The sequence below is a fragment of the Rissa tridactyla genome, chromosome 1 (genome assembly GCF_028500815.1).
Source record: "Rissa tridactyla isolate bRisTri1 chromosome 1, bRisTri1.patW.cur.20221130, whole genome shotgun sequence".
NCBI lineage: Eukaryota > Metazoa > Chordata > Aves > Charadriiformes > Laridae > Rissa > Rissa tridactyla.
Genome location: NC_071466.1, coordinates 32,184,124 through 32,199,250, shown reverse-complemented (window position 1 = coordinate 32,199,250; position 15,127 = coordinate 32,184,124). Strand labels below are relative to the sequence as shown.

The window sequence follows — 15,127 nt, the reverse complement described above, 5'->3', positions numbered from 1 at the left end:
AAAGGGATTATATGATGGAGCAGGGGTTTTAGGAAACACTAGATTTGATGATCCGTGGACTCCTTATATTCTTTTAACTCATTCTGAATTCGAAACAATTACAGTATCTACCTTGTAAGGTAACAGGACTACATTTTGACTTCTCATGGAGTGCTGCTATTAACAATATTATCAATGCTACAGCATTGGTAATAACTTTGACTTCTTCCCAGTTATATGAAGCCAAACAATCACCTCCCAGTGTTTTTCTGCCTGCACAACAGTTGGTACTTAGTAATCATCAGAGTATTTTTATTTACTTCGTATGGATACTGCACCTTTTTACACATTAGAATTACCGATTATACCCAAAACCGTAGGTTAATATCCATGTTAAATTACAGGCAGTGCTTACTGTTTGAAGTTTGAATATACCTCCGTGATTAGACTAACAAGATGTGACGTCTGTGTTTTTCTTGGTGTGCTTACAGGGACTTGGATGCTCGCCAGCCAGATTGATCCATGTTCTTAACCCATTTTGCAAATGCAATTACCAAGGGGCTTAGATAAAGTCAGTGCAAGAGAAAATAAAGTTCTTCATGGGCAGGATAAGTCTGTTTAATACCACAGAAAGTATTCCTTCATTTGCAAAGAAACCCTTCAAAATTATTTTGTCACAGTAGCTTTTGCACATTGGCAAGTTAGCTCCAAGGGTGCAGCTATATACCAGCTGAGGCAAAGGGTAAGCTTCAGCTGGCTTTAGCAGGAGCAAGGCTTCAGAGCATGTTTGCATCCTGTGGGAAGATGCCCACAGCGCTTCGCCAGGGCTAAGCCCAGAAGCAAGAGCTCTGGGAAGAATATGTAAATAATGTAGCTGAGAATATACCGTATACTGGTGTACTGAATATCCTGCCAGTTTTATAGGTCTTACACAAATTCCTGGCTGCCTCTGGGCATAATCCACACAGAGAGAGCCGAAGTGCTAATGAACTTGCGCGGCTGGCAGTGCAACGTGGGAAGCAGGTAAGGTTAACAACTGATGGGCTGCCTTGGCCACGCGTGTTTGGGAAGCAGGGGTAGTGAGCAAAGAGAAGAAAGTGCACAGGTGGCTTCTTTAAATTACAAGAATGTCTTTGGATAGGGTAGAAAGGTACATGAAAACGGCATTTTGGGAGAATTTCCTGCTACTCTGCATGAGGGGTGACATGCAGACATGGCAGAAGGTGGATGACAGCAAATGAGTATCTCAGCTAGGTAGTGACTCAGGACTTAAGCGTAAGATCCACTGGCATTTTACATGCCAAAGGGTACCTAAAACACCCTGAGGAGGTCTCCTGGCAGATTAGACTCGGGACTTACAGCAGGGTAGCCCTCCTGGGATGTCAGACCCTAGGAGATGCCAAAATGGAAAAAAAACCTCTGTTCAGGCACCTGATTCACCCTGTAATAACCAATTTCTTGACAAAATCTCTCCCTCTCCACCACTTCTAGCACCAAGAAAAAAGCAGACAACATTGCCAGAAAGCCAAGATAAATAAAAATCCCCAGAAATGTGTAGTTTGTGATGAGTCTTTGCTAGTTCTGCCTGAAACAAGGTAGTGAAATCTGGCATTGTAAGGCTTTTATGGCAATTATTGTGCTAATGACCCAATACTGTTTATGGGGTGGCTATTTTCTGCCTAATGTTGTTTTATAGAGCATCTCTGAAATAACAGTGCAAATGTTAACTAATTAGAGCTTTTAGTTAGATTTTTGAGACTATTTGCTGAGGTAATCAGCCAATGTTCTTCTTACCGATACCGGGCAACTGTAATCTTGTGTTCAGAAGCGGTATAATCACATTTAGGAAACATGGTTTATTACCTGAAGCTTTGGTTCTGAGAAAAGATTGCCTCTGCACCCAACCGTTAAGTCTCATTAAGCTGCTGCTGTGCTACCTGCGAGCTCAAGTCTCTGCTACCTTGGAGATATCTCCATCGCTTGGTGTACAAAATGAGGACTCCAGATCTATGGTCAGGCAATAATCAGTCATCCCCTAATGGTTTCACAATGTCAGCTGTAGTCATTTATCTACAAGAGCGGTATGTTACTGTTGAATAGGTCCTTGGAGTTGCCAGAAGTCAATCTGGGGGTGCAGGTGTCTGCCAGCTGCATTCTGTGCTAGGCCTTTGCAGTGCGAAATGCCTGAAGATGGGAAGCAGCATGAAGATTACTTGCCTACACAGACATCGGCAAATATATTATGCAGAAAAGAATAGAATCAAAAGCTTATAGCTTAAAACCTCTTTGCTTATTCAGCGTAGCATATACAGGTGTCTGTCAGACTCATGAACTTGTGTCTTCATCCCCTTTTGTCTGGGACCACGAGAAGAACAAAAGTGCCTTTATTTCCCTCGGCTTATTTAAAACATGTATGTTTCTGCTTGAAAAGTGTGGTTGTAGTCAAACCTCACACTTAAGACAGCTGAATGCAGATATCAGAGAGAATTTTTTCCATGATGCACAACTTACCCAATGTGTTTTAGGCTGAGAGGAGGGAGCAGAGACAGTGCCTTCTTACGGAGTCCTGGAGACAGGCCATAACTGAAGCTCAGTGAAATGACTCAGGAAATGAGGAAAATACCCTGTCTTAGATATATAGGCAGCAGGGGTGGGTATTACTGAGCTGCTGATTACAAGATCTGAGATTAGGACAAAGCTTTTCCTTTTCCTCTCCCAGCCCCAACAGAGACTAAGGGAAACATTTTGCAGCACAAGGAATGGTTTGCCTCTCAAGCTTATCTTGGCCTGGGAGAGGCAAATCTTGGAGGCTCAGGGTCCACTTCTGTTTCTGCTGAGAGGTTTAGGACACAGGTCAGTGTGGTCATGGTTGCACTTGCTTCTGCTGACCCACCAAACCCTGCCAGACCTCTCCTGAATCTGCCTTTTGTCTCTCTAACATCAAGCAGCGTTCCTCCTCCTTCCCTTAGTTTCCAATTTGGGTGTCTTGATGGTCATCCAGCATTCATATGATCTTATAAAGCATGTAAATAGCCTAGGAGCATTAGTCAGTCTGCTGCCATTTTAGGGGCCTTGGGCTTTTTGGCATCTCTGTCTTATGCCCCTGCCTAAAGCATAAGGCAATTTAGTCTCCCGAAAACTGAAATGCTTTCAGCTGCCTAAAGTGTCAGCAGGCTCAGTAAAGAAATAGCTCAATGATTTGTAAAATGATGAACACAAGGTCAGACTGGGTGATATAATGTACCCTTGTAGTCTTAAATTCACTTAAATCATCTTGTCCCTGTTACTCAAAAGCATCACCAACTACAAGCACTGGGAAATAAAGGAAAGAAGGTGCAGTCTTGAGTCACTGCGGTGAAGTACAAGTAAAGGAGAGAAGGGGGAGCAAGGAAGCGGAGAAGGGAAAAAAGAAAGAGAAAAACAGGCAAAGAAAGGGTGCTTTTGCAGAGAACAGTTTGGTCTGCAAGAATGAAAATGAAGGTGAGAAAAGGGCTTCAAGCTCGCTTAAATTAATAGTGCAGATAGAGCAGATCTGAACACAAAGAGGAAGAAAGGCAAGAAGAGCATCAAGGACAACTGAGGATGTATAAAGGGCACCTTTGCAAAAATTGCTTTTACTTTCTCTTGAAAGTGGTGAAAAGGAGAGATTTTTGGATTAAAAATTGACTCAGTCAAGGGAGGTGCCTTAAGCTGATTTAATGAATCTGTAAGTCTAACACCAGCCTCCTCTGTTTTTAAAAATCTTCCATTCCATTTTTCCTTTCCTTTTAGTGCCTTAGGTGTTTGATTCTTCTTGGTGCTAATGAATGGTTTTGGTGGGGACACAGCTGAATCAGTCACTAACTCAAACAGGAGATGATTTTTCAGTTGTTTTTCTTCATCCCGAGGTACTTTCTCTTGTCTGTTATCTTTTGTGGCACAGTAAGATCTCCGATGACTATGTACATCAGCAAAAACTCTTGAGAGTGAATATATTTAATGTCACAAGACACCCACCTGTTCTAGTTTTACAAACACAGTACATGCCACTTTCCAAACATATTCAGCTCAATTTTAAATTTAATTTCTGTTTTTTATTTAATTAATAATTTAAGTAATTTAGTTCTTTAAATTTAATCACCACTTACGATGGTGATACTGGGGACTAATCTGTGCTATTTTTTCCCTTCAGTTGATTCTTTTTTATTAGTATTTCTGGATCAATCCCACTGGTTTTAATACAATTAAACAAACACCATCACACTCCTCTTGAGCAAGGCAGGCGAAATCTGGGCCCACGATGGTGATGGCATTGCCGTGCTGGCTGTTTGGCTGGGTTCTGACCTCAGCGGCGCCCTGCTGGCAGTGCTTAATACAGATAATGCATAATGAGATCACTATCTGCTTTCGTGAAAAGCAGATAACTTAAAATAGACTGCAGGAGCATTCGTTGACTTTTTTTTTGTGAGATATAGGCAGCCCAAGTGAAGTCGAAAGTGCATTTCTGCGATGTTCGCCCCAAGTTGTTTATGGTGTTCCCGGATATTCGTCATGAAATTCTTCTGCAGCCCATTGTAATACACAAAGGCTCTAAATCCTTCCAGGCTTCACAAAGATTTGTGCAGAGATTATAAATGAGCAGCAGATTAGCACCAGATGAAAAAATCTGTTCTGCTAGAGAGCTAATCTGTTTAGTCAATGGCCGTTTTTGTCGTGTCTTTATGGTGAGGTCTGACAGCTTTCTCTCCCTGTATTTGGAATTTCAGTCAAAATCAACGTGTCGGTTTGTTTTGAGTCTTTGTCTTCTCAGATGACCGACCCCCTCTCCAGCATCTCTGCCTGGCGCAGGCAGCATGGCTGTACCAGACAGGGCTCTGCTGGGCTGCAGCCACCTATCAGGCAGCGCAAAAAGCAAGCTGTGAGAAGGCTGAAGATAAGGACTTAAAAAAGAAAAGAATTCAGAAAAATTAAAGCAGATCCAACAGCTTCCAAAGCCAAGGGAAGAACTGGGGAGGAGGGAGAAGGCTGTTCTGCTGTGAAGAGTAGCTGCATGTGCATCACAGCGTCCTCAAGGCACAAAAATAGGTCTTGCTGTTTTCAGCATCCCATGGCTGAGAGGGCAGTGGAAGATCAGCATCTCCCGCTCGCCTGTCGTGGTTTCTCCTGAGAGTGGTCATACGTGGAAATCCAGTTTGAACTTTGTGGGACTGTCAGGCACTAGAGAGGGGCTGTTTGCAAGGGCATGTAGCGATGGGGTGAGGGGCAATGGTTTTAAACTGGAGCAGGGTAGGTTTAGATTAGACATTAGGAAGAAAAAATGAGGGTGGTGAGACACTGGAACAGGTTGCCCAGAGAAGTGGTGGAGGCCCCATCCCTGGAGACATTCAAGGCCAGGCTTTGAAGAGGCTCTGAGCAACCTGATCTAGTTAAAGATGTCCCCGCTTACTGCAGGGGGGTTGGACTAGATGACCTTTAAAGGGCCCTTCCAACCCAACACATTCTATGATTCTATGTGGTGTTAAAACGAAGAGGAGTGATGCAATGAATGCTCAGGCTGTGTGCAGCTCTCCCTGGCCATGCCAGGGTGGTACGAGGGAGCAGAGTCAACGGCCTTGGCACAGGACTAGGAGCTAGTTTTGCCTGAGTTTTAATCCTGACTAAATCATCGAATCCCCTCTGTGATCTCTGACAAGCTACAGAATGTAGATATAGAGAAGTCTTATTAGTCCACATAATCCAGTTCTCTACAATATAGGATTAGCCTGTAATCTGTATTCACTACTATTTCATGAGATGGAGCTTCTGACACTCTACCTGTAGTACAGTTGTGCAATCTGGTATGCTCACAGTCAGGAAAGTTTTCAGTTGTGTTGCTTTAAGACAGAAGTATTAAAAAAATCATCCCCCATTATTTTCCCTCTCTGCCCATGTCGTGAAGAGCAGCACTGGAAATAGGTTTTCTAAATCATAACGCATCTAAACAAAAAAGGATCAAGGTGAACAAGTCTTCCTATAAAAAGAGCTATTGAGAAATAAGCTGTGTTAATGATGTCTCTTGGCCTGCCCTGCAGGCAGCCATTTGTCCCCTTCTCTCTGATCCACCATTACCTCCTGCCAGACCAACAAAGCTTGACCAGGAGCTGTGACCCAGTAGCAGGAATAACAGCTAAATACCTTGTATAAAACAAAATGCTCTGATCTGTCCATAGGAGCATTAAAATAGCTAGGAAAAAAGTTAAAAATGACAGAACCCTAAAACTAATATATTACCTAAAGTAGATTTTCTTGTTAGTGCGAGTATGTTGCAGTTAGGCCAGGTACTTAAAGCTACTTGGCTTCATGGAGCAGATATTGCCCTTCACAAGTACTCCCACTTAGTAAGGCATTTCCCCTTTCCTTTGAGTCTCTACTTTTTATCTGCATATTGATTAGAAAGTTCCTACATGAGAGCCCCCAGGGTTTCTAGCAGGGGTGTTTCATCTCATCTCATCCATTTATCCTGGTGTTGCCCTCTGCTCCGCACCCTCGTAGGCGATGCCTCAGATGAGCATCCTTTTGAGCACTGGTGATTTGGTTGCACCTGGAGTCATTGTGCTGCATATCTACAATCCAAAACTGACACAACCTGGAGTGCTTGTAAATATTAGAAAAAGCTCAAAACAGTTGTTTTCGTCTCTGTGCTTTATTTCCAAAATGCCTAAGACTTTACCTGTATTAATAAATTAAATGTGCCCAGGAGCATTCTTAGGCACTGAAGTCCCTGATATGAAGTGGCCCGTGCATGTACATCAGGCCAGGCAGGATGCAGCAGGTATCTACAATTAGGTAACTGAATCAGACCCACTATCTTTCACTAATGGTGACCCGAGAGGCCAAATTAAATTACTTTTTCTTTAGAACACATGCCAAAAGTTATGTCACTAAATAAGAATAACAAATTATTACCATCATCTGAATACACGAGACTTTTGCTAGTGTGCAAAATATCTCTTCTATACACCAAAACAAAATGAAGACATGAGAGGTTCCTCTGCAGGATTTGGTTTGGCTCCAGATTGCAGTCACCTACAACTGGTGTCTAACTGCAGGTATTTTTGCGTGAACTACACTCTCTGTTCTCGCTGTAGTCGTAGAATCATAGAATCTTCATGGTTGGAAAGGACCTTTGAGATCATCGAGTCCAACCAAACAATCTACAATCTCTGCCACTAGAGCATGCCCTGAAGTGCCACATCTAGACGTTTCTTAAACACCTCTAGGGATGGTGACTCAACCACCTCCCTGAGCAGGCTGTTCCAGTGCCTGACCACTCTTTCAGTAAAGCAATTCTTCCTAATATCTAATCTAAACCTCCCCTGCCGCAACTTCAGACCATTTCCTCTGGTCCTGTCATTATTCACCTGGGAGAAGAGGCCAACACCCACCTCTCTCCACCCTCCTTTCAGGTAGTTGTAGAGGGCAATGAGGTCTCCCCTCAGCCTCCTCTTCTCCAAGCTAAACATGCCCAGCTCCCTCAGCCTCTCCTCCTATGACCTGGTCTCCAGACCCCTCACCAGCCTGGTAGCTCTCCTCTGGACACGCTCCAGCACTTCAATGTCCCTCTTGTACAGAGGGGCCCAGAACTGAACACAGGACTCGAGGTGAGGCCTCCCCAGTGCCGAGTACAGAGGCACCATCACTTCCCTGCTCCTGCTGGCCACGCTATTCCTGATACAAGCCAGAATGCTGTTGGCCTTCTTGGCCACCTGGGCACACTGCTGGCTCATGTTAAGCTGGCCAGCCACCAGCACCCCCAGGTCCTTTTCTGCTGGGCAGCTTTCCAGCCACTGTTCCCCAAGCCTGTAGCGTTGCTTGGGGTTGTTGTGACCAAAATGGGTACAAGCCGAAGTACAGTACAGACCAAGGACCTAGACAGCAATTCAGCTAACCAGACACAGGAATTTGTCTTTAGGGAAAACTGAATTGCCCTCCAGACTCGGTTGGCTGTAGTAGCTAGACAACTAAATCCTACGTGTGATGTCTGTAGGCTCTGTCTTATATACCTATAGACAGTATGGTCTGCGCAAGGTAAAGGCAAAGCTTTCGTACTGCTCACAGGACTCTCCCCAGTGCAAGTGTCAGATCTGTCCCCAAAAACCTTGTGTTTTCAGGTACAGTTTTGTCCAAGTTGGTACCAGTGCTTGTGGTCCCAAGGGCCTCCTTACATTTTCACAAACAAGACGACTCCACTTGCTTGGATCCTTGGTTTCTTTGGATGCTTGATCTGCCAAATTGTCAACTAAGTCTACGTAAGCACAAGAATATAGCATAAAAACTAGCCATGGTCAGGCAATCCACCATCTTCTCTCTGAGAGGTCAGCAAAGTGCTCTGGAGGTGATTCTCTTGATTCAGCGAGGATGTTGGTTGAGTCCATGGAGTGTATCTGATACCAGAGCTACTGAGCAGAAAAAAATGGTACCTTTGGTTAGTGCAACCAGCAATATAGTGAGGCATGTTTTCTTGAAAAAAACTCATCAAAAGAGTGCAGTGACTTGGTTGTGCACTTTCGGCATGTCGTATTGGTTTTGCTGGGTTATCCAGAAATGTCTTCAGTTAAGAAACAGCTGGTATTTTCTTCATCGACACAAGTCTTTTATCTTGCTGAGCAATTTTTTAAACAAATTAGCTCACCTATTGCATAAATGAAATGATGTTTCTTGTAGAGGTCTAAAGTGATTTCTGGTTAATGTTTTGTTGACAATTTGGCTTATTTCATTTGACTTGTACTCAGTTTCTTATCAGTTAATGAAACTGCTACACTACTGTGGTTAATTTACCCATTAATTCATTTAATTATTTATGGCATTAAGGAAAACAGCTTATTATGTTATAAAGAAATAGGTTCTGAATTAACATACCTCATTACGTATGTATTGGTGTATTTATAGATATTCATCTACAACGCCTAAATGAACTCCTATGGTTTGGCTGTCCTATAAATCACCTCCAGCCAGACGATCACGAATGAGCAAAACATTTTTTGCAGATGTGAAAAACCTTTTTTGCCTTTAAAATCACCTCAATAAAAAACAGGAGACGGTTATGACAGAACTGGGTCACTAAGACAATGTGATGTGCACTAGCAAGATGTTAGAAGCAGCAATGTATGGAGTTCTTTTAGAGACAGCGGATACAAAGGACCTCCTTGGTTGCCAGGTCTCATCCCTTTCTATCATGTCATATAATCTCTTTGGTAAAATAACCAACCTACATCTTCTGTTGTGATTAGAAATCTTCTATTAGTTTGCGATTCAGGTTTTTTTAATGGATAGTTCATCTTTGTTTTGTTTTATTTTGGTTTTGGGTTTTGTTTTTTTCCTCGTGGCTACATCTTTTTCAGTTTGAATTTATTCTTTTTCACATAGGCAGGATTTGAGTCATGTACAGCGTTCTGGATGAGGCCATAGCAGGGTTGTACACAGCATATTAATACCTTTTTACTTCACTTGAGACTGCCCAGAATCATGTTTGTCACAGCCTTGTCATTTTAACAGCACATAGTAACAAAGATACCTAGTAATTTCTCCTCTGTTGTTTCCAACTGACAAGTCCCATAGCTGAGATTAATGTTTATACTCAAGGGTATGATCTGGCACTTTGTCCCACTGTCCCTTTTGGGACAGAAGTCTAGCACTTTGTATTATGTGAGAAACTTCAGTAAGAAGAATTTAAATGAAACTTTTTAAAATGTGAACTTCTAAAAGCCTTTACTGAGATAAGTGGGATGATAAATAACCTTGTGATTGCTCAGACACTAGGGGCTCGGTTCAGTTACCCAGACATCAGTGTCTAATCCCGTAGGAAGGCCATCTGGCCTCCAGCAGCTTCTTGAGAAGGGCATTGGCACCCCATTTATCACAGCTGCTGTCCCTGTGCAAATGCTCAAGTATCTGGCAGATAGATAAATGAATCCTGCCCTAGGGATGAGATTCAGGTCCAGACTCAGATCATAACCATCAGGTTACATCTTCAGTCTAGGCGTCTACAAGCAAGTTAGGTGTCCAAAGCTGTCCCCAAAGTCATTAGGAGCTAGATAAAAGAGCAAGTGGGTTCTAGGGTGCACTGTTCAACTAACCAGATGTGAAAGAGAAAATGTGAAAGAGTTGAAAAAAGTAGTAAATTCCCATTGAGCTTGCTTGCTAAAGGCTTTTTGATGTTTCAGGTGAAAAAATAAAAACATTTGCACCACAGCAAGGAAGAAATGAGAAATAATAATGATGGCAACATACATCTCCCATTTCTTCATTTTTGTTCTTTAGCTGTCCACTAAGGCAGTAGTGTTGGAAGACAGAATATGAATGAATCTGAACAAGTCAATAGTAAGTGAGAATTTCAAGCTAGTGTAATTCAGCCCGCAAGGCAGGGCTCCTCTGCCATTTATTCTTGTTGTCTTCAAGGCTCCTTATGTAAATATTTGGGATTTTGGCAGGGTGCTTTCTCTTTGTTATTCAAGTGAAACATTTGCTGCAAGCATACTGAATGAAGTCTGCTTCGTAATTATTTGCAGTAACAACTCAGCAACGGAGACTTAGGGTTGTAAGACTGCCAATTCTGTATTAATGTGATCTTCTTTTCTCCCTCTCCCGGCTGCAGCAAGCACGTGGTTGGTGTAGGAAGTCTGCAAAGCAGAACAAACAACCATATCCATCTGTGTCAACAGATTCCCGCTTCACCACTCTGCCAGCCGTTCTTCCTCAGAGCCACCAATCTGTCCCCGAACAACCAAAAGAAATGGGGCAAAACAAAGTACATCACGCAAATGGCCTTGGTCATCATCTTGGTTTCTCCCAGCAGGACTTGAGACACAGTGAACGAGGAGACTTCGTGCGCAGATCTAGCAGTGCCTCCAGCATTTCATGGTCATTTCAACGAAGCAAGTCTCTGTTCTGTTTGCCCACAGTGAACTCCTCCTCAGCCTCAGAGACTTTTCATTTCAGTGAGCCATTTCAGTTTTTAAATATTGGGTCACCTGCAACCAGGTTGAAAACGTGGAGATGCAGCCCCAGGCTTAACGTTGACGACTTGGAGGGTGCCCAGGAGACTGATGTAGACACAGGGATGAAGCTGTCCTTCTCAGACCTATCTGTAGTCTCTGCATACTCTACCCTTAACGGATTTTGCAATGACTTGGAAGCCTCTCTTCCCCAAAAGAAGCAAATTGTTGGTAAGACTAAACAGGCAGCCACCAGCGGAAGGCCTGTATCAGCCATGTTCAATACCTTTGAGTCAGATGACGGTTCGCTGCCTTCTCTCTCTGAGTGGTCTTCCAGCTCATTCATGTCAGCATCTCTCTCCAAGCATCACAAACAGTCCTCGAGAGCAGCTCCTTGTTCTCTGGATGATTGCGGTAGTGTTTGCCCAGCTTCATCAGCTAATGAAGAAGAATTCTACATCTGAGGTTTCTCTATCTTACACCTTCCAGGGCAAACATGTTCTTCTTGTGAATGACAGCAGTGGGCCCACCTTGAGCTTGCAGAAGGTTCCTCACTGAGGAGGTAATGCAACAGAGTATACTGAATATTTGAAGAAAGCATTCGGATCCCTCAGAGATGGGCGTCCCCAGACTATGTGCAGTAAAGCAGTCTGAGCTTGCACTCTGTACATTTGTGCTGGAGGGGATGATCAGAGGCTTGTCCAAGGCAGTGCAAGGTGGATGGTTTCTATGACTGACCCTTGGACTGGTGATGAAGGAAATACCAGAAGCAGCACATAATAATCCAATTTTCTTTGGCACAAACTGAAGACTAATTTCCAACACCAAACTGCTTTTAATTTTTCTGAGAAATTCCCTTAACTCAGGAAAGATAGGAGGAGAAAGGGGTCGTCTTTCACAAGTTCCAAAAGCAGCTCTAAAGCACAGCAGGTCCTAGTAACACATCTTCAGTAGAGTCAGGCAAGACATCTCCTGTGAGGACACACAGTTCCTTCTAACTTCTGAGAGTTGGCAGTGCTGAGGTGGGAAGAAGCTTCACTCCTTCCCCAGGGGAGAGGAAGCTCCATTGTATCTGTCAGTTTGACAGTCCAGGATGCAGAAAGTGCCAAAAGGGAAACCTTACAGAACATTTTCAACCCATCCCCTCAAAAAGCCCATCCTTTCCAGTTGGAAGGTCGTCATCTGGGCTGTTGTCTGACCCGCTCATGTAGACAGTGGTAAACCCAAGTAAACCATGTTTGCTACTTCTAACTCAGGCAATACAGAGCTTATGTTTTTTGGAGTACAAAACAAGTAAGATAACCCAACGTTTTTATATATTGCCACATCGCTAGTCCCAAATATATGGCGGCTCCCAATTTTTTAAGAGGTTGTTATTTTACTGTTAAAAATAATTAGCGCAGAAACTTATTCTTCATATTTCCAGTGCAAACATACTTCTTTCTGAGTAAAATGCATTTCTTCTCAAATACCTCTCTCCAAAGGGAGAACAAGTCAAATTTTACTGGCTTTTCAAGTGATGTTTTTAAAATACACATTCTTGATAACCTGATTTGCTCCAATTAATTTTGTATTTAAAAAAAAAAAAGTAGGTAAAAAGCTATTAATATGACAGCTAAGTACCTTCACCAGGATTTAAGTTGTAAATACAGATTGCATCATGCGTGTTCTGAAAAGTTACATTTTTGGCAGAGAAGTGGCACTGATGGCAGCTCTGGTCTAACCAGTGAGAAAATGACCGTGTTGAAAGGTGTATGTATAATGCTGTATGTAACATATATACAGGTACAGATGCTGAAGACCTACCATGATGGTATTGTGGTAGATGGAATAAAAACACGTTTGTGGAGAAAAATGTGTGCTATATTACCAGGTAGTTTAACTCAGAAGAATTGCTGCTTTGAAAACAAAGCCAAAAAAAAAGCACACTGATATTCTAAATAATATTTACAAAAAGCGGAGCAGCTCCCCTGGCCCATTAGCGCATAGTTTATAGAAACAACTCTGGAAGAAAGCCTGGGGGAAATTGAGTCCAGGTTTAGAGGGGAGGAGGGGGGATTCCATTAAAGCTGCACCCCCAATCCAGAAGAGGCCAGAGGGACAGTCAAGAGCCAGGATGCTGCTCCTCAAGGCTTTTTCATTTTGCTGTCATTTTCTGCACACAGGGAAAGAGGCATCAGGCTGAAGTTGATGTCTCCTCTTTGTGAGATGCTATCATAGCATGTACCAGAAGTAGACCTTGTCTTTTGTGCTAAACACAATGTATAAATAGGAAAATCTATTCAAGCTCTAAGAGCACAGGAGATTATCAGCCTCCTCCTGCCCTCCAAACGTTTAGGCTTACTGCGGTTTTGGGTAAACTGTACTCTTAGGAAATGTCTGTGGCCAGAAATAGCACCGATGAAGGATTTGTCATGGTGTGCATGTGTTTACCTGCTCTATACTCCTTCAGAGTTCACGCAGTCTTTCCTCTGACTTCCGTGGCCTTTAGATCGAACCCCCTCTGAACACAGCGGATCCGATTTATCCAAAGCTGTGCTCCATGTTATTGTTTGTACCCTGTCAAAATACTTGTAAAACACTGTGAGGTCAGACCAGCAGTTTTTTCCATCAGCTTTCAATTCACTGGATGAGCAGCAATGCCTAGGACAGTCAGGCTCCACAGGTTTAAATTTATGATTCCTTATTTTCTGTTATATTCATGGTAGTACAAAAACAAGTGATGAAATAGCATTGTATATTTATGTGAGAGACATTTTATCAACACTAGCCACTTCCAGATATGACAACCAACAGGATAAATTTGATTCAAATCTGTTAAAAATTTTAGTATTCATTATTTGGGGGGAAAAAAAAGAAGGCCTTTTCACAATATTTTAATAATGTAGGTAACGTTTGATCTGAACATGAAATCAAAAACTGGTTTGAGCTGATGTGTCTGTCTGATCCTGGAATCGTGCCAACATCCCGACTCCTGACCCCAAAAGCTGTTTGGGGCTTTTAAGGAAGAGGAGGCTTTGAAACATCTTTCCACCTCTGCAAGAAGGAGTTCAGCACATATGGGGGCTGTCTCCGGATGCGGCAGGAAGCACTGGTACTGGAAGTCTACAAACAAGCACAGGATAGCTCAAGTGTCAATCGTGAGGCTTCACGTGTGGCATTAACCGTCAGCTCCGCAAAAAATCTCAGCTCCAGATTTTACCACGTTAATCCTAACGGGAAGAAAGTCAAATGAGCTTACATGGACTCTGTATTTATGCTGTCTCCACTGCTTCTGTCTCCAAGTGTTTCTTTCTGTTCTGTTTACTGATACTTAACTAGAAATTAAAGTTTTAATTGTTTACATTCATGGTGCTTGTAACCAAATTTTGGAATAACTGAGTGTCCTACTGTCAGGAAAAAGAGAGATGATTGTGTACAGAAAACTTTTTGTCTATAATAAAGCAAGCCAGATTTTGAAGAGTGTTTCACTGAAGGTAGGCTTCATTAATTCTCTTCCCGTTATTTAAGAAGGGGCTAATCTCTTCAGACAGTTGAATATGCACAAGTTTCGTGGCATTTACTTACGTATTGTATTGTTTTGGTTAAATTATGAACAATGTCATTTGAGAACTGCGGATTTACCCCGAAATCTCTCCTTCTCAACCCAGAAGGCGTTGCTTCTGTGAAATAAAATAGAGATGAAGAGTCAGTTGTGCTTAATGTTCTGTGTGTTCGTTTGTGAAGCACTGTAGACTCACTGACTATTTTAACTAGGCTTCAAAATGAATGCAGTGACACAAGCTCTCCAGCTCTTGGCAGTGTGTGTCGGTGGGATAATTACAAAATAAACAGAGCAAAAATATTTTTATGTTGGACTCAACTTTGCCTCTGCAGACCAGATCTTTTGTTTTTCACAAAACATTGTTATTGTAAATCATTTGCTCCAGTAAAGCTGAATGATAAAATAGGAGCTGTGACACATACTGGTAGTCCTGCATGTTTAAATCCCATCTTGGTTTGCTTCATGTATGTTGGTCTTCATAATAGTGGGTCCCTCTTATTTCCATCAGTGTGTGGTGTTATTTATTACACATTTCTTTATTCCCCTCATGGGATGAGTGTGCATGTCAGCATTACGTTGTATATGCAAAGTAATGTAGATTTGGCTTTGTTTAGTAATTATGGTTTTATGGTTTAACATTGTGGGTTTTAGA

General features: G+C 42.5%; 1 protein-coding gene across 1 annotated transcript in view; it reads left to right on the top strand.

The window, feature by feature from the left end:
• The window catches only part of FAM124A (family with sequence similarity 124 member A), a 45,625-nt gene extending 33,929 nt beyond the window's left edge, over nucleotides 1-11,696 (top strand). The window contains exon 4 of the mRNA XM_054182247.1: nucleotides 10,592-11,696. Within this exon, the coding sequence (XP_054038222.1) occupies nucleotides 10,592-11,395 (804 nt within the window). The 3' untranslated portion in view covers nucleotides 11,396-11,696. The remainder of the gene's footprint in view (nucleotides 1-10,591) is intronic.
• The last annotated feature ends 3,431 nt before the right edge of the window (nucleotides 11,697-15,127 follow it).